At 37.4% G+C, this 23,793-nt stretch overlaps 2 protein-coding genes across 2 annotated transcripts; both read left to right on the top strand.

Moving 5' to 3' along the window:
* Positions 1-2,874: 2,874 nt before the first annotated feature.
* On the top strand, positions 2,875-5,763 carry stmn1b (stathmin 1b). The gene is made up of 5 exons (XM_067511280.1): positions 2,875-2,994; positions 4,048-4,091; positions 4,767-4,939; positions 5,073-5,264; positions 5,362-5,763. Exons 2-5 carry the CDS (start codon positions 4,076-4,078, stop codon positions 5,419-5,421), a joined length of 441 nt encoding a protein of 146 aa, XP_067367381.1. The 5' UTR covers positions 2,875-2,994; positions 4,048-4,075; the 3' UTR covers positions 5,422-5,763.
* Positions 5,764-7,135: 1,372 nt separating this feature from the next.
* Positions 7,136-12,174, top strand: paqr7b (progestin and adipoQ receptor family member VII, b). Its single transcript, XM_067511279.1, has 2 exons — positions 7,136-7,307; positions 8,831-12,174. The coding sequence occupies exon 2, from the start codon at positions 8,837-8,839 to the stop codon at positions 9,893-9,895; it is 1,059 nt and encodes a 352-aa protein (XP_067367380.1). The 5' UTR covers positions 7,136-7,307; positions 8,831-8,836; the 3' UTR covers positions 9,896-12,174.
* The last annotated feature ends 11,619 nt before the right edge of the window (positions 12,175-23,793 follow it).

Genomic DNA, 23,793 nt, shown 5'->3' with positions numbered 1-23,793 from the left:
AAGTACCATGAAAATTCCAATTGTTTTCAGTCCAAACTCTAAATTAGTCTAGTTGTGTCTGGAGAGTGCTGCGTATGAACAAAGCTGTAAATGTGGGAACTTTCAACTTTCCTGCTCAGCCTCCCAAGTGTCTGCAGTTTAAACTGCAAATCTTAACAGAGCGAGTCAGCTGCTGACCGAAGCCGCTTCAAAGCCCCTTCTGTTGCCAGTGCAGCAGCAAGTAGGGAGCCAACAGTGATCCGGTTATTATTAGTCCCTTTAATATCTACACCGGAAAAACAAACATTTCTTTGCCAAAACGTCATAAATTATTCTATGTTCATACATGTTATTAAGTTGAAAACAAAACCACAGGCATATAACTATAAACCACAAAGTGACCACTGCAGGATGTGTTCAACATACATGAGTTTACAGTTCAACACGGATAATTACATTTGGAACTGTTTTGTTTTACAAAGATACCAACTCACGCGATGAGGATGAGCAGTTTATGAAAAACACGTTATAACTGGAGTTACTAAAACAGAAAAACCTATTAGTGTCTTCACAGTTAATTGCTTAAACAAAGCAATTAATCCAATAATCCGACATTAAACCAGTTGCAATGTCCAAACGTTTGTTTTACTATACTCAGTATGTGGTGACATTACAGTAACCCAAAGGCTTTCTATACTCCACACCTACGTAATGAATAAATGGAAGTTAAACTAAAGACAATGACACTGCCTGCCCAAGCATTTTGCCAAATTGAATATCAATTCGGCTGAAATATTATGTTAATAATCTTCCTCCTGTGGTTCAGACGGTGGAGAAATCATCCACCGACTATAAAAAGCTTTAGTAGCACTGTAAAAGTAGGGAGTTTTAACCATAAAATCTAGGCTGCTTAGAAACACTAAGTAGCAGCATACATTCAATTTAATGTAACCAAGGTTATTCAGATTTTTCTTGTCTGGGACCATGCTACAGTTTAAGAAAAACCCACCTAAACTAAAAATGCAACATAATGAATGATTTGGTAATCCAAAACCGAAAAATGAAATGCATTTGACATATGTGCAAGCAATAAATACATCTACATATATTTATCATTTCAAGCTTGGGGAAACCTAATGCTGCATGTTACCTTGCTATGGCACAAGTATTAATACTGTAAAACCAATTGATTCTCTAAACTCCTCAACAGTCTCACAGTGGCACTACGTAAACTCTCAGCTTAATCCAGCAGACGGTGCATCAAGGGGTCAGAACGTGAAAGCCTTTCTGCAAAATAAGCTGTGGGTATCTGGACCTGACTTTCTTATACAGGCAGTCAAGAAATGGCCAAGGAATTCAGACTTGCAAGAGGCTGATCCTGTGGTCAAAAGAAATGTCAGAGTGAATGTTCTCGCAGCTGAGGAAAGCAGTGATATAATGCAAAAGTTGATATAGTGCTACTCATCATGGACACGCTTAAAGCGGGGCCTAGCGTGGCCCCTCAGATTGAAAGACACGCTTCTAGCTTTGAAAAGAATGGGATTAGAAAATGTAACAAATGATATTCAGTTTCAAAGAAAAATGCTTTACTGCAAAACAATAAAGAAAAAAACCCAACCATTAATACCTTAGCTCCAAAGGCGGCAAAAATGGACACATGCAAACTACAAGCTTGTTCCTGGGGACATTGTGTTGATTGTTGATGAGTCAGCACCTCGTAACTCATGGGTGATTGGCAGGATCATCCACACATTAAAGGACGATCAAGGTCTAGTCCGTCAGATTCGTGTCAAGACGAGGACCAACGAGTTTGATAGACCCATAATATGGGTCTGTCTTTGAATCAGAATGAAACAGCGGTAAAGACTGATCTCCTATAGTGTGTTAAGTGCTGGTAACCTCTGACACCAGAAAGAAGAAGAGAGAGAACAACATAGAACAACGTAATTTAGTAATCGTTTCCAACATTAAGTTCATTGTGATGTTTCTAATATTGGAGCACAATTATGTATGAGCCAACCAGGGTCTCCTCTGATTTTGTTTATGTTGTGTATTGTAAGGTTAATTGGATTAGGAGGCATATGTTTAGGCGTACTGATGATTGGCTTTATAGTTTGTCTTTGTAGTTTACCTTTTAAGTTTGTTGCCCAGTTGTCAAGAAACAATGCATAACAGCCGTTTTTTTTTACAAGAGAGTTCAGTTCAGCTCAGCTATTGAAAGGAACAGATGTGGACTACAAGAGACACAGTAACTGGAGCAAAGGAACTTACTACAAGATAGTGGTAACCAACATGGTAGAATTGAAAGGGTCAGTGTGTAGCTGTGGAGTTCTGTGGATTCAGCCATACTTTGGGAAACTTGTTTGATGAAACTGTTTGAGATGGTGTGAGATTACTGTTCGGAATCTTGTATGTACAATTAGTCCGTTCAATAAGATCAGAAGAAAGTGACATGATTCATTTTATATTGATTTTATATTGATATTTAGATTTTGAAAATATAGGTTAAGCACATGGTGTAATTAATGGGATTGTTGTCAATAACAAAGTTAAGCAAATGTTGGCTTGGTATATTTATCTCCATGCAATGTAGCTGTTAATTCATTAAACTAAATCAGCTTTCCTGTATCAGGTTAACCAGTATTTACAGTTACGGTTACAGTTTCCCCTTTCACTACTGCATTTACTCTACTGTGCATTTATAATTACTCATCTGGCTTAAGTGCATGATCTAACTGACTGTGACATAACGTCAGGCAGGTCCTGTCAGGCTTGTTTTGCTCTCACATCCATGAAGTCGTGCCAGCTGTGTGTCTCTTATTTTGGCCTCCCGATCCTGGCGCTTAATAGTTTCAACACCGTCTGTGATTGGTGGATTTGGACCAACGGATACAAAGATATGTGGTGACGTTTGGCTTCTATAGCTTTTTTGCGCGAAGGTGCAGATGTTGGCGGTATCTGTAGAGAGGAGGAGGACTTGGCGTAGGTCTTTTGTTCAAACTGAGGCACTTGACGGTAAGAACAATGCTTTAATGCAAATCTTTAACAAGGCTTTTAGATTATTAGACAAGATGTTATACAGAGCGAGGCAACTTTGGACAGTTCTTGCAGCGTTTTGAAATTAGTTGTAATTTTTGTTAAGTTATTACGGACTTTGTTTTCACCACAGTTCATTAAACACTGCAACAACGGTAACGATAAGTCAGGAAAAATACTAAACTTGAAAATACTTTCGAAAGCATTATTATAGACATCATTTGTTAATATAATTTCTAATCTTGCCTCCCAATGCACCATAAGCCAGGGCTGATTGATTTTTTGTTTATGAGTTAGTAAATTGTAATAATGCCTACCATAAAACGTTTAGTGCGGCGTTCAGGTGCATCGGCTTGCCCTTAATTAAGAACCTTAATCATCTTCGTTTTCCAAAAACGAATTTGTATTTATTAGTTTTGAATTGTGTTTAGGTCTGTATCGTACAGTATTTCTATTCCCCCCGCCCCCGCCATTTTATTGACATCACACTTGCACAATGGTAAGCTAACATGAAATACCCCCTCTGCAACTCTTCCAAAGTTGCCTCTTTTATCTCACTGGTAATAAACTCAGATGATTGTCTTGTTAGAGACTTTTCCCTTTTGTCACTATTATTTGCTAACTTTGTATTAATAATGGAGGCGTGTGTATCATAATAGCTTAATAACCCACATAATAACTGATCACTGAACAGATTATGCAGTGTTGGAACACTAATGTGCAACTACTGAGTACCTGCTGATGTGTACTTTTGATATATGCTGATAAAATGACCTTTTGCTGGATTAACACGCGGCCGGTCATCAGATTAAACAACATGTTTAAGACATGCAGGAATTAGGTTATTAATTGGCTTTTTATGCAATGATTGGGGTGATATAGGCCAAACAAGAAAGAAAATTTGCAACAGAATAATTTAAAGGCATGCTAGTGTACTTGACAGATAAAATGCCAAAACATGAACTATTCCAGTGTGTGCAGTTACAAATACAATGCATGACTCTAATTTCCTTTGTTTTATCTTTCCTATAGTGGTATTAAAGACAACATTTCATCTGACATGGCAAGCAGTGGAGGTAGGTGAAAACTACTTGATGTGTATAGCTACTCTTTTAGGATCATTAGAGTTAAAAGCCTATAAACCTTCCATGTCTAGCAAACTAAGCATGTTCAGTAAAACAAAACAAATCAGCAACAGGACATTATTGGTAACCAGACAGGTCCCAGTAAAGAAGGGCAAACAAAATGCTACCTTGTCCTTGAAACATATGCTAGACTTGCTTCATTTAACCATGCACCAGCAACCAGACTCCTTTGATGTGTTAGGTGCAGGAAGTTGCAAAAGTGGTGCAAAATGTTCTTTGACAAAGACTTTTTTATGTATTGAATGAACTCTGTTTTAAACTGTATTTTGTTTCCATTAGTTAGCTAGAAAATGTCAGCCACACAGCAGGGATTACCTCCCTGACAAAGCAAGTACTTCTAAAGGCCAGCTTACCCTCTCTTAATTATGTACAATAAGATAGTGACTTGCAGGCCAAATATTGTTTTTCAATGTACAGTTAATTGTCAGTATTATGTATATACAGTATACAGTTTTTTGCAGATGCATTTTTATACAAGTAAAAGTAAACAATGGTTGATACTGGTTCAAATCTGGAATAAATCTGGCAATATTTCCCTTATTTCTGAATTTACGCCATCCTATTCGATATAACTTGCTCGCTTGTTCAAAAATAAAATGTTTCCAGACATCCAAGTAAAGGAGCTGAACAGGCGTTCTTCAGGTCAAGCGTTTGAGGTCATCTTGGGTCCATCATCCCCAGATGCCAAGGGGGAATTTCCATTTTCCCCACTTAAAAGAAAGGAAACATCACTGGATGAGATTAAGAAGAAACTGGATGCTGCTGAGGAAAGACGCAAGGTATCATCAGAAATAGCCAACTGATAACAGATTTTTGTAAACAACAACTATGAAAACCATCGGCAGTACCAGATGGGTTAGGATGCAAGTTCTCTTAACCTGCTACAAAAGTCTTCTTTTGTCATTTTGTCAGAGTCATGAGGCTGAAGTGCTGAAACACTTGGCTGAGAAACGCGACCACGAGAAAGAAGTCATCCAAAAAGTAATTGAGGAAAACTGCAACTTTAGCAAGATGGCGCAGGAGAAACTTAACCAGAAGATGGAGGCAAACAAGGAGACTCGCACTGCACGCATGGCAGCTCTCAATGAGAAGTTCAAGGAGAAGGTAACGTCATTGTGGTATTTCAGCCTCTCTTAACTGCTATTTTTGGAAAACATGAAACTCACAGTGTTGTGATTCTCCTATCTTAAAAAAAAAACAGGACAAGAAGCTTGAAGAAGTGAGAAAGAACAAGAAGGCAATGAAAGAAAGGGAGAATTAATTTATTTGAGAGCTGGATAAAAATCTTTACATCTCTAAACATAAGCTATTTTTTTTTTTTTATTTGTGTTCTGATTCTGCTGTTCACCTGTAACTCTAGGGCTGGATATTATCTAATGTGTCTTTGTTTCTTATTGGCAGATTCTACTTTTTTGTGGTATGAACTATATTTTTTGATTTGGGGATTTCGATTCTAATACCACAGTCCTTATACGTAATATAAAACTAATCATATACTACTGTTCACAATTGCTGATAATACTGTAAATTCGAATATGCTGTACCATACTAAAGTTCAACCATTAAAGAGTGTATCCAGTTTAATCTGTTTCTGTCTTCATAATATCTGAGATGAATTGTCATTATTGTAGCTTTGTGAAGGTTGAAGATGTAACTACTTGTGTGACAGGGGCTTGAGTAATCTTCTGAAACTATGACACGACTGACACCTAGTGGCATTTCAGCACAACTAATTGATTTTTCCCATTCATTTATCCATCCATTATCCTTAACCGCTTATCCTGGGAGGGATGGGTTCTGGAGCTTCAAAGAAAAGTTCACACAGGTTGACCAAGTCATATGCCAAAGACAGGAATCCAGTCAGCAGTTAAAAGCAGTTAGTGCTGTTCTTCACTTTACGGTGCTTTCGTATAAAAAGCTTGCAAACTGCATATATAACAATAGCATGGAGTATACCCTAAATGCCAGCATGGATTGACTGAAAGTGTTCTCACAGTAATATTAAAATATTCACAGACACCAATGGCAAACTAGTTTAAAATACACAGCTCTATCAATACATAGAGACATTTGTACCCATAGTGCAGGGCTGATCGATTCTCTGACAGCACTGGCTTGACTCCAAGACCCTTTCGTCTGTTTGGAATTTTTAGAATCTTGTTTGTAATTATGAATTTTTCTTTAGCTTTACCAAAGTATATTATCATTGGCTTTATCTGCACTTAGTAACTAGTAGTAATCATGCTCTAAACTTCTGTTTACACTTTTTTGTTCATGCTGTCAGGCATTGCTTTATTCAGGTTAAGAGAGGTAGCAGCGGAGGTAAAAAGATATTGATAGACAAACTTTTAGTCCATCAAGCTGTTAGAAATATGCACTGAGTAGGGTGTTTTGAATCAATATAGATTCTTCAGAAACACCAACAGTGGTAAGATTTTTACAGAGTGCTAAACAAGTAAAAGGTCATAAAAATGATTTCATTGCATGATGTAGCCATTGAAGAAATTGACAACTAAATGTGACCCAGTGGGGCTATAACTGTAACTAGTGTTAGAGTTCAGAATAGCACATTTAGCAATAAAATTACGATTTATATAAAGCAATGCACGAAGAAAACACATTTGTGGGTAATATTGAATAAAACATTATGGCGACATGTCATGAATTAAAAGGGTGTTAGTAGTATCACTTACTAACACGACATAACATCTATTATTATTATTTTTTTTAATCAGTCCTGCACTTCTCAAACATTTAATCAGTTTGTTTGACTATGAGTAAACAGGCAGACACCCACAAGTCTAATCAGACAGAAATGCCTCAGGGGAGTGCCAGGCATTCATTTGACAGTGGAAGAATGCCAGTTGTGAGTGGGTGGGTTGAGCCTGACTGCAGCTGTGATTGGTCAATCCGGTGTGCGCGTCAGACCGAAATGAGCAGTGCAGCGTTTGCTGATTGGCCAGTAGAGCCGCCTGTCAAACTGTATCCGTCTTGCAACTGCGCCGAGAGATCCGCCAGGCCCTGCTCCAGTCACGGTCATCCTTTTTCTGCTCACCTCTTTAAATAATGCTGTCTATATTCTGTACGGCTGTGAATTATTTCTCGACTACTAAAGTCAAGACTTTGGATTGAGTTCACTGCCCACAGGTATGTCCTTTTTATTATTGTGACCCACTGGAAATCAATAGCGTGCATTCGGTTAAATGATGAAGTCACATAACGTGTAGGTTGAGATGCGCCTCGGACGCAAAGCCTCAGGCATTTTTCACCAATGTGCAGCGGCATTTTACGACTTGAACTCTAAACAGTGATTAGCAGAAGATCGTGATGAGCATGGGGAATTAAAGCAAGACTCGAGGTTGAGAGGAAGGGTGGATGCAAATTTCATTTGGACATTGTACGTCCGTTTTAAACAAATATGTCAATCAGATGCAAATTTCTTCACTGCAACAGGGTCGTGTAGGCCAGAGTTCAATACCTACACTTTGAAACATCCTTCCTGGTCTTGGTGGAACGTTATCTAGCTTTTCATATGTTAAACGATTGCAACCCCGTTGCAAACTGAGGGTGTGGACGCCTGATGGGGTTATGTTACGCAACCAACATCACTCCACGCCTTTCCTCCTGATCCCAGCCAGGCCTGTGTACATCCCACACAGCCTGATGTGCCCGAGGCTGCTGCCTCTGCCATTTGTCTTCACCACATACAGTACAGCAGGGCTGTCTGTAGACCCCGAAAAACAGAAAGTAACCATACGAAATTACTGAAACGTTTATTTGATTTTGATTTAGTTCCCCCATCTAGCGTTTAGATAATGGTCAAATTAGCTGTAGCCCAAAAGCCATAATCAGTGCATGTGACATAGTTAGGTTGTCAGTTAAGTCTAGTTGTTAAAGTGTTATTAGACAAAGCATTAGACCAAAATACTATTACTGTTATACTAAACTAGAAAATGATATAATCCATAATATATATCTGGGGGAAAGAATTCCAGGAAATATAATTCATATTCTCCCTAATGTTGTGGCAGTTACCCAAGTCGTTCAACCAGTTAAACGGCTTGGGTTAAATGAGGTGAGAAATCAAACAAGCATATTGTCAACTTCTTGCAAATAGTCAGAGTTGCGTAGTATTTGCATCCAAATCATCCACAGGTCAGGTGCATCATGTTGTACTTACGTTTGTGAGGATGAAAAAAAGACATCTCAAAATGAATGTTATATTGCTATTTGCTAAATATGTTAACTGTTCTATCATATGTCAAAATAGAGATAATACATAGTTCTGCCTGCATTTCATATTGCAGCTTTCAGTAAAATGTTAATGACAGTGTATTAAATCAAGCATCTCATCAGTTATAGGTTTGTCAGTTGAACTAATTCCGCTTGCATTTCACAACTATGTTTGGATTATTGTTTTGGCATAGAAAATAGTGAAAAATGCAACACCTTCATCTTGCTTGTCATTTTTGAAATGTGTAAAACAAATAACAGAGGTATTCAATTCAATTATGTAACAATTTGAGAATTTTTGAATTGTTGTTTGATAATTGACTTGAATGATTCTTTTTGTTTTTTTTAAAGCAGGTGCACACAAACAGACCAGGAGACAACAGTATGTAAGATGCCAGATACAAATTGACTAACTTAATGTTGGTTCATTCCTTTAGTTTGCCATGGCGACAGTGGTGATGGAGCAGATTGGTCGCCTCTTCATCAACGCACAGCAGCTTCGTCAGATCCCACAGCTGCTGGAGTCGGCCTTCCCCACTCTGCCTTGTACTGTGAAGGTGTCTGATGTTCCCTGGGTTTTCCGTGAGCGTCACATCCACACCGGCTACAGACAGCCGGACCAAAGCTGGCGCTACTACTTCCTCACCCTCTTTCAAAGGCATAATGAGACCCTCAATGTGTGGACCCATCTGCTGGCTGCCCTCATCATCTTGGTGAAGTGGCAGGAAGTCTCTGAGACAGTTGACTTTTTGCGAGACCCTCATGCTCAGCCCCTGTTCATTGTCCTCCTGGCAGCCTTCACCTACCTCTCCTTCAGCGCTCTCGCTCATCTCCTGTCTGCCAAGTCGGAGCTCTCCTACTACACCTTCTACTTCCTCGACTATGTGGGAGTTTCTGTATACCAGTATGGTAGTGCCCTGGCACACTACTACTATGCCATAGAAAAAGAGTGGCACACTAGAGTGCAAGGGCTCTTTTTACCTGCCGCAGCCTTCTTGGCCTGGCTTACTTGCTTTGGCTGCTGCTATAGCAAATATGCCAGTCGTGGGCTACCCAAGTTTGTCCTTAAGCTCTTCCAAGTGGTGCCCTCAGCCTTGGCTTACTGCTTAGACATAAGCCCTGTGGTTCACCGCATCTACAGATGCTACCAGGAGGGCTGCCCTGATCCAATTGTGGCGTACCATTTCTACCACGTGATCTTTTTCCTAATCAGCGCCTATTTCTTCTGTTGCCCTCACCCAGAGAGTTTGTTCCCTGGCAAATGTGACTTCTTTGGGCAGGGCCACCAAATCTTTCATGTGTTTGTGGTAGCGTGCACTCTTTTGCAGATCGAAGCACTACGAACAGACTTCACAGAGCGCCGACCCTTATATGAGCAGCTTCATGGCGATCTTGCACATGACGCTGTTGCACTCTTCATCTTCACTGCCTGCTGCAGTGCTCTTACCGCTTTTTATGTGCGAAAGTGTGTACGTGCCTCTCTCTATGAGAAGGACAAGTAATTCAAGTTTAAAAAAGCTAATTTATTTTACTCTACATGGATCATTAAAATTACTAAAAAATGTTGTCAATGAAAGTTTGTGACAGTAACTATGAGTACTGTACTTGTTCTGTGATCTACCAAATTACAGTGAGATATAACGTGATTAAGATGGTGCTTTTGTGACTTTCATGATGAAAAGAGGAACTTGTCAATTGTCTGTAGCAATACAGATAATACCTAAACACTGCAATTAGTTTTAGCCCCATTACTCTGCTTTTTTTTTTTTTTTAATTAGTCTACAAGTTTTTTTGTGGTAGTCTAACGGAATGATTTACTACTCCTTTCTGTTGAAGTATGCAGGTACGCAAAGAGCGGTGTCTTTTTACCCAGTTGTGTTTAGAATAATCTGGTTGTCTTATTAAAATTGTAGCATTTCAAATCAAGCATTTATTTTGTCAAAAATATTAATTTATTTTATTTGCCATGGCGCTAACACATTCTAAACATATTCCGGGAAGGTTGAGAACCCAATAAAAAAAGCAAACATTGTACCTCTTATTTAAAAAAAGGACTTTTCTTTGGTAAAAAATTCTATTAAAATATGACGAAAAATAGGCTAGTACTCTGTATCAGTTAATAGAAGAATGAAAAGTCAAAGATGGTCCTTTTTTATTGTTTTGACAGTGTTATTTTTTTATTCAAAGGGCTGGAACATCAGCTTTTGCCTTCTCACATCCCACGATGTCAATGCTTTTGCATGCATTGTTTCAGTTATCGGTTAATCAGTCACAAACAGTTGTTTTTCACTGGTGTTCTGGTTTTGGTATATTCTGTTTATATGTATGATAAATATGTATGTGCCTCCACGCATGTCTTTTGGTATATACTGTGAATATGACCTGTGGAAAGGTGTGTGAATGTCTATGAAAGCTTAGCCTTGCACTTTCCTACTCTGTAAATAAGCTGTATTTCTCTAAAAAGTTATTTGTATTCCATTTCTCTCTACCTAATAGCATTCAAAACGGAATGCAAATTTTTCTGATCGAATACAGCACATTCCTATTTTGCTTTATCCTTTCAGAGCTTTTTTTCCCAAGTGTTCTCTGCACATCAGACTAATAGCTCTGAATACAACATTTCATACTGTTGCACTTTTATTCTTTTTTTGGTTGTTAATATTATTATAATTTTTTATTATATTTGTTATGGTTTTTTGGATTTTTTTTTTTGGTATTTGTTTGATGACTGTGAAATATCAGCCAGATATGGCTCACGGGTAATGTTGCTTAGATTTTCATCTCAAAAATTCTCAAATGCCAGAAACAATCTCTTTATCACTGGATTCTCTGTTCATGATGGTGTTTAATGTGCCAATGAATTTGTTATTGCTTTAGTAATGACACTACTGATAAATGGATCCAGAGACAAAATGTCAGATGTGACAAGTTGATTTTAAATGATGTCTAACTTACTACTAACTTACTGGTGACTTTTCACTCCTAAATATCAAGCTACAGTTGTAAGTGGTGACTTTGGCATTACTGACCTGGCCTCATCCTGCACTGCCTGAATCAACACTGTATATAGTGTAGCTGACAACACTGGCTATGTTTACATGCATGGGGGTGTCTGCTATTAATGTGGTTTTCCTTATTTTGTCATGTCTCTTGGAAATGTCACAAGTTACATATAATCTGGATAAACATGTTCTCCAGTTCCAGAGAAACCTGTGTGAGACACCTCCGTAGTTGTGCAGGGTTATACTGTAAATGGGTTGGCAACAAGTGTGAAACTCTATTGTGTAATACATGTTGTCTAATGCTTTTTAAAATAGTTCTTTATGGCTAAGCATCTACTAATAATCTCACCAGCCATGCCTGTGACGTGACGTTACTGTCCTGATCATCAAAAGGACTACAATGCAAAAAAGGGATTTATCTCTTTCTCATGTGTTAAGAGATAACTTAGTATTTTTACTACACTGTAACATAGATTCTCTGTCAAAATATATAAGTTGTATAACATTTAAACCTGACTAAGATCTTAACTGGAATTTGGCCAACACTCTACTTAAGTAACTCTGTTTGTGTGTGTGTGAGTGTGTGTGCGCGCGCGCAGGTGTGTGTGTGTGTGTGTGTGTGTGTGTGTAAATTTAGCCTCTGATGCCACCTGGGGTTTCCCTTTATCCCTTTATTAAAGCAGGATGAGAGGTACAAGAATTTCTTCTGCCTCTAAAAATATGTGTGGCTGAACGTAATAATAATCTGTGGTATTTAATAAAATCAAGTGTTACTGTGACTTCTAATTCTCCTTTTCATTTTTACAGGTTAGGGAATATATGAAAGGAAAGAAAGAGTATAATAAATGAAGAGTAAAAACTTACAACTGAAAGTGTAATTGCAAATTATGTTCCTCTGAAAACCCTCTGTACACAAGTGTTTAATTCCCTTGCGTGAAAGAACAAGATTGCAGAATTGAAAAACTTGAAACAGGAGAATGAGTCATATTCGCATAGTTGGTTTAAAAAATAAAACAATCAATGTTGTCATTTAGAATTTGTATTTTAGATATTACGTTGTAAATCAGTATTAGTTACCAAAACAAAAAAATACCAAATATGTCAAGTTGCAAGATTTGTTTGTCCTTTGCAGACAACAAAACTGCTTTGAATATTTATCAAAGGTATGTATTTTATAGCTGTAATTTCATCCATATATGTTTATATACTATAGTTCAGTTCATTCTAGAACTTCTAATAGATCACGTGACCTGGACTGCATATCATCAGGTGGTATGTGAAGATAGGTTAAAAAATGTAGCTTGCTTTCAGTCACAGTAGCTCATTGAGGCAGTGTTATTGTTGCCCATAATCTCAAAAACACTAGAGGGCAGCCTTGTTGTTTGGTAAAACTTAGGTAAAACGTGTTGCCTTGAGTAAAAAAAGACTCTAAATGTGTATTTTGAGGCATTAAAGATATTTTACAAAAAGCGAATGGTTAAAGTATTTTTTCTGAATAATTTGTGATCATTGCAAAGATGTATATAAGAAAAGTCTTTAACAGTTAGGAGATTTTGTTAAAAGCAAAGGCTGTCCATGCAACATGTACAGTAAGAAATCAATAATAACATGCAAAAAAAGGAAATTAGACAGTTTATATGTCTCAAACATCATCAAAATTGAGATAAAGCCAACACGACACTTGACCTTTTTGCTGCTACAAGATGACAAATGTACCACTATGTTGAGCCCACAGTCTTTGGTAAAAAATACAAAACAGATGTATCTCTTCCATACAATATATTCAATGAAAATACAGATACCCACACAATTTCTTCTTGTTGAACAAGCTCCTAATGATGCCTAAACACATACTAGTTATATCACGTGGAACTCATCTGGAGTCTTGCGAGATTTATTTATTCCCACAAAACAGGTGTTTATAGCAATTTTGCCAATAGGGGGCACAAATGATCTGTATATCTTCCCAAACTGATACCTGATAACTGATGTATTACAGCACTTTAAAATGAACTTGCAGGTCAATTGAGACAGTTTGCTTTTAAATGCATTTTTATTGATAGTGATGCCCTGCTGTTGTAACATACCAGAATATTTATCATAGGCCATCTGCAGCCTGAATTACTAAACAGCATACTGTATGCCATTTCCTTTGGAAAATAACAATTCAGTGAAAATGAACAAAAGATATTATTGCTGAAAACATTTGCCTAATAGACTAAGAATTTACATGATTAAATCTAATGTTTTTTACGCAGATGTTCCTCCGAGAACAAAAGGCTCCCTCTTCTGCCTTGAGGGTGGCACACATAGTTTATGTGCATACATAGACATGTGTTGTGTGTGTGTGTGCATATATATATATATATATATATATATATATATATATATATATATATATACATAGAGAGAGAGTGAGAGAAAGAGAGAGCGCATGATGCCTTTTTTTTAACATTTATTTGCTGTGCAGTGATTAAGTTGCTTATTATACTGTGCATTAATATAAAGTAAGGTGTCCGTATTTAAAAGTTTAATATTTAAACGACATCTTTCTGTGATGAAAAAGAATCATTGAAATTGAAGGCAAAAATGGGCTTGTGATGTATCTACCTTGGATGTGATTAATTCACAGTATTACACACTCAGACGGTCTTAAATCAAATGGCAGAGATAGTGATAATTGCCTTACAGCCTGCTTCCTATCCTCTAACTATCATCTGCTTCCCCAGACTCCATCAATTTTCATACGCCTGCTTCTGCTCATCATCCCTCTCCTCCCAGCTTCATGTGTCTCCTCTGCCTCTGTCTTAGTTCCCCTCTCTGCGAGTTGTGGTGCACAGCTCTTGCTCCATTGCTTTTTAAATGCTTCATTTGGTTTTGTATGATTTGTATCAAGGTTGCAGAGGTAATATTGGGTGGCCTTGGTCTCCTATCATGTTTTGTAATTAAAGGTTTGACTTGCTAGATGGAAAGGCTTTGTTGAGAGTTATTAAATCGCCTTCTATTTCTGCCAGGTGACAGACAGCCAACTTCTTTTTCCATCTCTTCTTTTTTCTTTGATGAACCTCTTCTGTGCTGCCAGGTATTTTGTTCCTGCATCCTTTGTTATTGTGGCATTTTCATATGGTCTCCCACTTTTGTTATTATGTGAAGAAAAGCTTTGGGAAATTCACTGTGTTATGACGGATATAATCATGTGAGGAACTGAACAAGGCATTATCACACTGTAAATTAGAAATGAATCACAATGGAAAATGTAATACCTGTCCTCCAGTTCCAGTAATGTACTCACAACTAATAATGGGCAGAGTTGGTGCATGCTCAACAAATGTGAACATTTTTGCAAAAGAACAGGAACACGCTGACGGCTATGCAGCACAGACATCATTGAAACTTCAGCTTATGGAATAAAGTCTGTGCAATATAGCCATCAATGTACGTATGTGTCTCTGGAAGTATGTTTGCTTAATCTGTACAAAAACGAAACGTAAGAGTGACAAATTTTGTACATTTTATAAAGAACCAGGGAGCCACTGCTCATGGCCAACAAAAAGTGTCACTGTAAATGTCACTTGAAGGCCTCTTTTTTACAGATGAAAAGTTACAAGAGTTACTGTTGGACTTTATTTAACCTTTGGACAAAGTCAGGCTGTTTGGCCAAACTCTCAGTCTTAGTACTAAGCTAAGCTAACTGTTACCTAGTGGTATCAGTCTTCTTACCTATTTACCAAAAATGCATTATTTATTTAAACTTGGCATTGCAAAGAGACTTTGCACAATTTATGATTGCACAAGAGACCTTGGTCCCTGCTCAATATAATTTAACCCGGATGCCCTTCCTGCAACAACCCTTCTGTATCCCAGCCCCCCCCCCCCCATTGATTCTAATGACACTAATTTAGCCCCTTTTTTTCATTTATGAATGTTTAACTAACATACAGTTTACACATGTACTTTTCACTCAGCTCCTTGCTTTCCTGCTGATTTCTGCCCTGTGTTTAATGCCATTGTTTTCCGGAGTCGTATTTTGCAATTCAAATGGGTATTGTACCACAGCGTGTTTGGTTTTCTGTGGTTTATTCTGCCCCACAAATCCTAGCAGTCATCATCAGTCATCATGCTGTGTATTCCTAAGCAGAGGCAGACACTGCAGGGGACAGATAAAGACTACAAGAAAATGAAGCATCAAATATACTGTAGATAAAGGGGTAGATGCAGAAGACTGGTGAGGTATAAATCTGTAAACCAGTTCCTCTAAACATACACTGTGACTGAGTTGCTGGCTTTCTTATGGATAGTAATGATGTACTGCTGTGTAATGTTAAAACTACATATAAAGTAGCACGGAAGACTTGTTGGCATTGATATATACTTTGGTGCTCATTCCATAATGTTGTCAGAATTTGCCACAAACCTAATAGATTCAGTTTGTTCCAGACACCTCTTACATCCTCTTCATCTCTGCGGTCGCCTCAATGCGACTTGCCTTAACAATCAGCTCGCCCACTGATTGGGCCTATTTATCATGAGCTGTTTGAGGAGATACTGGAGGCTGGCGGAGGTCAGAGGGAGACAGGTATGCCCTATCTGAAGGTCTTTGTCTCTCTCTCTCCTGCTAAAGCCTGTAGCAGCTCAAGGATAATGGATTCCTCTCTCCTGCCCCTTAACCTATCTGTATACACTGAGGTTACACACACCCAACACAATATATCCAGAAAACCAAAACATGGGAAACTTGAAGAAGCATAGGCTTTGTGTTTTTCTCGCAGCAGGCTTGTGCTTATGCAGCATTGATCGATATACAGTAATTGTCTTGTAGATGTTATTGTGTGAATAACTTTTCTACACTTCAAGTTGAGATATGACTGTCTATCCCCTATGCCAGTGCAGCACATTGTCCTTACCCTAACTTCTCATTTTAGTTTTTGCTAGCAGTAAAATTCATTTCCTATGTCCTAATTCCATTCCACACAATGACTCTCACCATGTAGTGGGTTCACAATGGCAGCATGTCCAAATCAACAGTTTATAAAACAAAAATAACACACTTAATGCTTTTAGAAAAATGCTTACTGTAGATATATATAAATATATGAAACTGGTTAGTTTAGTTTAGCATAATGACTTAAAATAGGACCTCCACTAGTTGTGGCCACAGACCCAGTGGGTTGACTCACAGCCATGGCTGCTCTGCAGCAGCTAGTCTCTATCATAGTAGCTAGAAAGATAAGGTCTCCACACTGTGCTATTAACCGGCTGCTGTCGAGGCTGATTGAGACAGACTGTAGCTGTGACTATGGTTGGGAGGATGCTGCTACTATGACTTTGGCTATAGCCTATGCTTGGATTGTTAAGATTCTGGCTGCAACACATTTATGATGGTGATATGTTAACAACAAGGAGACCTTATCCACAGCTAAGAAGAGCAGCTGCAGCTGTGCTCACACTGAGTGTATACTGTTGGAGCAATGAAAGAAAAAAAAAAAACACCATTCAATGTGTGATCATCTTTCCTTATCTTCAATTTGTTTCCTAAACTGGGATTGTATTACAGTCTATCGAACTGGACATGACCTGGACAAATCTGTTTCTGAATGAAAAAACAAATTATTGTGACATCAGTCAAAAACAAATGTAAAGTTTTCACATCACAAGTGTTTTGGAAAAGCCGAGAGAAATTTCCTCTTTTGCAGAAATACATTTAAAAACAGTTTCTAATGTCACACTGTAAACATACAGTACCTTACTATTTGAAGTTCACACAAGTAATATTGATCAAAACATTTTTAAATGGAGTCAGACCTTGATAAATCTAACAGTTGGTGATTGTTATAACAGCTCCAGAAACTTCACAAAACAAAACAAAATGTGTATTTCATGTTTTAAGTTTCAGTTTAATTTGTATCCAGTGGTGCAAATATTGAATCATTCCCTGTTAGTATAATACGATTAAGATGTTTTTTTTAGTTTTCTAACTTTCTAAGTGTGTACTACAAAGATTACTGTGTGTTTCACATACAAGGTTTGCATAATCTGTATGCCCTATTTAAACGTTGAATGAATTATAGTTTTGATGATATGCTTGTCAAAGTGTCAAACCCCTGATCCTCTTAGCGAGTGCATCTTTTGCCTTATTCTCATTGTATGCCACAGAAGAGTCTTTATGTTCCAATTCTGAAACGCCATCACTTGGTGAAGAGTCCCCTCCGCATCCTCTGCCACAGTATGAGTTTTCTCAAAAGACTCCAGATGGCTCGGAATCCTTTTGTTGAGGTCTATCTGTACGCTTCCACTGCTCATCTCTGATACATACTATTCAATTACCCATCCACCTGCAGCACTAGTTTCAATTTTCCGATGGAAATGTTTTAACAGGCTGCTCATGCTTGTTGTCATAGAAAATTAAGTTATTATCAAGTTATTTCAAGTTTCCCTGCAATAACTATATCTTTATGGTATTGTGTATTAAAAGTCAATGTTGAAGAGTGGCTTTATGATGGAGCAGTTAAAATAGTCTCCTTTTCAAGGGAATGTTGAAACTCTTTAGCAAGACAGAATAATGCTTGTTCAAAAGATGTCTGGGGTTATCGATTCTCAGTTTTCAGCTGTAACCCTGAATGCAATTCTTTGATTATAGTAAATATGGTAAATGTACAAAAATATGGAAATGCTAAAAAAAAGAATGATGATAATATGCACGTAAAAGTTGTTGAACTCACTAAGCTCCATATTTATTTTATTATTGTGACAATGAAAGCACACCCTACATGAGAACGAGTACATATGAAATAAGCTTAAATTTAATTTAACCATAACAATTTACATTTTCTTTATATGTTTTCTTCATAATATTACATTTCAGTGCCACTTTGTAAAATGCTTTAATACAGAATTTTATAACGTTCACACTTAATTCAGCATATCTATCTATCTATCTATCTATCTATCTATCTATCTATCTATCTATCTATCTATCTATATAGATATCTATATAGATATCTATATATCTATATAGATATTAGATATCCCTCTCTCTTTCTCTCTCTCTCTCTCTCTCTCTCTCTCTCTCTCTCTCTCTCTCTCTCTCTCTCTCTCTCTATATATATATATATATATATATATATATATATATATATATATATATATATATATATAAATATTTAATTCATAATCAGATGACTCATACTCAGTAGGTTTGTCAGTATCAGAGAAAAACAGTCAGTCATGGGGAAGACTTGGATGCACAGTTAGCATGGTGCATAAACCTATATTGGTATACTCTATACTACACTTGTCCATACTGGTTTGTAGTTTAGGGTTGCAAGCTAAAAACACAACCTGCCATTGTTAACTGGCCCACAACATTATACAGTCCCCTTATCCACATTGCTTTTCTTATCTCTTGAGGAGCTCAGTTGAGAGTACTACCAAAGAACTGTGAAAATGTATCTAAAAAGAAGAGGACCCCCATGCCCATCACTCTGAAACAATGCATATAATGTGCTGAGTGTATCTTGACAAAATCTAAATAGAAGTGTCTGAGGGAAAACAAGGAATCGGTCGAGGCAGACATTGTGGTTTTGGAGCTCCTGGCTCTTTGAATCGACACAGGCTGATAGATGGTGCTGGGCTGACAGAGGAGGGGCTGGGCAGATAAAAACTCTGGGAGTGGTTCTGATTAGGATTTTCTTTCAGGTTCTTCATTGTAAGAGAACAGTACTTTGAGAGGGATAGTTTTTAGAGATGCTGCAGGGAGGTGAAGAGCTTCCTTCTCATTCCAATTAACCTGAGCACTCCCTCTGTGGGAGAGTAGAGGGTCTCATATGCTGTGCATTTAAAGTGTTTATCATATGAATTCTGATTTTGAGCCTGCACTTGGAGAAATATTAGTAAGAACATTAATGCTTTTGAGTCATTCTTTACAGTAATAATTTCAGTAATTTCAGAAAACCAGAATGTTGAGTGTCATTGTATGTTTGTACTGTATGTATTCAGTAAAAGGTTGTAGATTTGGTGAATATAATGGTATGCATTTTGTTGAAAACTCATCTAAAAGATTATGCTCTTGAAAGGGGTCATAATGCATTTCAAGTAGTTTGAAGAGCACATCTGTGGTTAAATGAAGCACACTCCCACATGCACTTGGGTGTCATCTCCCTCAGCTGACTCAAAAACATGTAGAGCAGCAAAAAAGTAAATCCATAGCTGTATGCCTTGACTTGGCAAAACCAAATCCGAGTTAATAAATATCTAGCCCAAAAATAGTTACCCCTCTCTAACAAGATGCAAAAAGTAATGTGATAAATGTTCAAGGTTTGGTAAAAGAATAAACCAATTAAGTTGTTGCAGAAGTTTCTTTGGGAAAAAACTACAAAAAAAAATATTTCTCTAGTCGATTTGGTTCATTAAGGGAGAATCTTTAGTGAAATAATGTTCAAATGGCATTCATTTGCAACAGCTAAACAACAACACACAAAACCTTAAATTGCACTGTTAAACACTTGATTCAGTTTTGCTGTGAACTTGTCACTATAAAACTGAATCCTCCTCCTCTAAAATTGATCTGTAAGCAAAGAAGTGCTGCAACAAACAGTTTGGCCATTTGGGAAATGGCCCACACTTTTTTTAGAGTTGGATGAAAAGATTAACAGTACTCTAATCATTAACCATCAGTAAATATGATTAGTCACTATGAGGCTATAGCAAACAGATGGTTAGCTTAGAATACAGACTGAAAATAGGGTGAAACAGCCTGTCGCTGTCTGATGGTGGAGAAATTCTTCCTACGAACACTTTTGAAGCTCATTAATTACCCTTTTGTAGTTCACAAGATGGCCAACAAATCATACGTTAAAGTTTCTCTCCCTGCTCAATATTGGTTACTCCAATATATTATATATTTATATATATGTATTTATCACGTCTTGTCAAACTACACAGAAGCTTTTCATTTGAATAGCGGTGTAACTAAACACCATGACAACTTACAAAATTACAAATTACAAAAGGGTGTAGGGGGTCTCGTCCTACAGAACTGGGTTCAACTGTAGATTCCCTTTGAGGTCAGGTTCAGACAAGAAAACCACTTGCAGGGAGCCAAGAGGTGTGACTGGAGAAGGACGTGAGCTCTGTGGGTCCAAAATTTTGAATTGTGCAGATAATCTGTATAATTTTAATGCCTGGGATGTAGAAGATTTTAGAACTTTGTCAGCATCTGTGGACTGAGCAGTTTTTAAACTGTACTAGTAGTGGGGCACCAAGATTTAATCTTCTATCCAGTTCTCATAATACATCCATGCTTGTCTCATACTAGGAACTAATATTCAGAATATCTCTGCTTTAATTTGAACTATTTGTGTTACTTAAGCCTTTCTTGCAAATCTACTAACCATATGGAAATGTAATAATAAATCATTGCAATTCCAGCATTATGCCAGAGGGACATTAATATGCAATATTTGACAAAGTGTACTTTCGGCTTGTTTCTTTCTTTTAATAAAGATGAAAAAAAAGTCTGGATGTAGTAAATGCTTCTTATTATGGTGTGGCTCAGACTGTGTCCATCACAGTGATGGCTACTGCCCAAAAACTCAAATGATAACATTAATCAGCACAGATGGGAATGCAGTTGGAACACATATACACAGTGAATATAAACATATTAAAACCAAGTGAATGAGAAGAACAGATGCTGTATTAATTTACTCGCTTTTAATCCAATACTCAGCGGACTGCCACACACTTCTTCCCCCTGGTGTGAAGGTCTGCTGACACAGAATTGGTATTCTTCTGCAGGCACAACTTTCTGGGGTAAGTATTTATAGAGGGAACTGGCATGAGGTGATAAGAAGTATGGGTCCATTCATGATAACACAGAGGAATTTAACCAGAATATTTAATCAAGTGCAAGTTTGTATCTCTGGGACAATAACATTTCAAAGCTTCTAAATTCATACCTTAAAGCATTTTGGCAAAGGTCAAGGAGGAATACTACCAAGTTTTATTCACCCTGGAGCAGCGTGCCATTTAGGGGTTACTTTTACAGGGTTGTAATAATCATGGACAAAAACAGTGCGTATTTGTTGTCCCAGAATACAGTGCACCACGGGCCACCAACTGAATACAAAAAGCTATCTGAATGCACACAACATGCAAAAATACTAAACTTGCAGCTGCGTATTCTGATAGGAATGTATCACAGAAAGTGTCGTAAATTGAGTTTTGCTCCTAAGTAACTGCTTCTCTATGCCTTCAGAAAAGTTACTTTTTGTTTATGACTCAAACCCTCACTGTGAAATCCACTGTGCATTAATGGATGAATAAAAAAACAGTAAAGGTAAAAAAAAAAAAGACCCATTCTATGCTTGAGTGATTTGCAGTCAATTCAAAGCTCCTGTCATCTATATTATTAATTCAACCTGCATGAAATTCTCAGCATGGAAATCATAGTTCAGTGCAATGTCAGTACTATTTTTGTTTTACATATGATAATCATTTTTCAGTCTTCACAAGGTGTGACAGAAAACACAAAGCTGAGGTGTGAGGTGCAACAGAAATCAATATATCATTCACATAACAAGTCCCCAAGCACACATATTCACGGTTCAATAAACCTGTAGTTAATATTCCACTTTTAATGCAATAGCTAAGTGCAAAATTGTAATCTCTGTGTGAATGTGAAAGATTTCTATATTCATGGAACCATAGGACCTGGCGATGACCATAGGACACGGAATCATACTAAGTTTTCTCAGACAGTGGTGGTAAAGAACATTAACCTCAATGAAAGACAAGAAAAGGTGGAGCTGTATTGTTTAAAGTTGATATTTGTGAATAAACAAGCTTTTACTTTTACTTCAAACAAGCAATATTTTGGCCTTTTTTTAATAGATTACTTATTTTGTATGTGCCTCGAGACAACTTGACTGATTTACTGGTATACTGTATGAATAAAACTACATTGGTATGTGATTGTTTAGTTCCTTCATTTTTCAATTTTCACCAACCATAGATTTCATGAAAGTAGCAGTATTTCCAGATTGTCAGCTTTACAATGTGAAATTTACAGTCTCCAACTAACTTTAGCATTGGCCTACTGTATATATATTCTAGTTTGAATAAAAGAAAGTTTTTTGTAGACTTGGGTGTATAAACCACAGGAAACTTTTTCAGTGAACGTTTCAGACATATGCAATAACCAGTTGGTTATAAAGTACTGAATCTGACATTTAATTGTTTGGAAAATTGTGATCATGACAGCATAAAAATAATACAAAAACTAGTGCTGTGCACAATTCAGTGACAGAATGACAATTAGTCTGTGGAATGGTTTGTTGTGGGAATCTAGTAGTGGTGGAACTGATTAAGGACAAACAGAAAAAGTTTAGAGTTTGAGTTTAACTGGGAAAATGTTCATTGCGAGACAGTTTGAGCTTTAAAATCTTTTCAAAGGGGATGCTTGGCAGCAAGGACCCTACTGTGACAGATGGCTGAGGGAGGTAGGGGAATAGAGGAGAGCAACAGATCAGACCTGACTTGGGATTGAAGGATTGGAGGATGAGAGTTTTTTGGAACTCAGGATGACAAATGGGTGATGAGAGGAGGGATTGCAGTATTGACTCCTCATGAATCATATAACTGTAATGACAGTTTGGAGTGTTTGCACACAGCAGTCTTTCTAGTGGTTTCAATGAGTTTCCACAAACATCATTTCATTAAGACTCTGTTTGTAAAGTACATTGTCACGCTGCATTTACTTCCTGTGTTGAGCTTTGCAATGTGCAAAATTTGTTGCTTCACATCTTGAACCCAGGTCAGTCTTATTTGCATGTAATTAGGAATTGCTTTAGTTGTGCAAAGGACAATGCTGCTTGTTATGGAATGGGCTTACAAATGGCTCAACACAAATAATGTGGGTAGATCCAGCAACACAAACCCTTTAGCTGGCTTAATTAACCCGGATCAGGCTGGTATTGCATCATAGTTAGTATAAATAGCATTGCTAGGGAGAAGGCTGCGAGTACAAATGAGTTTGTGAAAGCTTGATGAGTGGAGGGCTGGTGAACATTAATGTCTGCCTGTGCATGCGCAAGTGAAAATGTCAGGGAGATAGAAGGAGAGTGTTAAAACATTTGACAATATTGTTGCAAAAATATAAGAATCACATTTCCTTAAAACTGTGATACGTTGTTCCTTGCAGAATTTGAAGCACCTTGTACCAGCATGAAGTTTGGCAACACATACTGATTTAAAATGATTGTCTCACTACAAATTTTCTTGGTTTGGGGGAGTGTTCTCACTCATTCTTGGCACGGAGCACTTGACCCATGAGCCAGGCTTAATGAGTTTACTGGTTCATCTGTTTTTCTACATTCAACACTTAACACCATCTGTTGCAC

This window comes from Channa argus, chromosome 7 (assembly GCF_033026475.1).
Source record: "Channa argus isolate prfri chromosome 7, Channa argus male v1.0, whole genome shotgun sequence".
NCBI lineage: Eukaryota > Metazoa > Chordata > Actinopteri > Anabantiformes > Channidae > Channa > Channa argus.
The sequence above is the reverse complement of the archived record's forward strand: the minus strand, read 5'-3'. Positions and strand labels throughout refer to the sequence as shown.

Excerpts from the sequence above, each read along its gene's own strand:
- stmn1b (XM_067511280.1), top strand. Across the intron at positions 4,940-5,072 it reads CTGCTGAGGAAAGACGCAAG|AGTCATGAGGCTGAAGTGCT; the intron begins GTATCATCAGAA and ends TCATTTTGTCAG. Across the intron at positions 5,265-5,361 it reads ATGAGAAGTTCAAGGAGAAG|GACAAGAAGCTTGAAGAAGT; the intron begins GTAACGTCATTG and ends AAAAAAAAACAG.
- paqr7b (XM_067511279.1), top strand. The coding sequence starts at position 8,837 with ATGGCGACAGTGGTGATGGAGCAGATTGGTCGCCTCTTCATCAACGCA.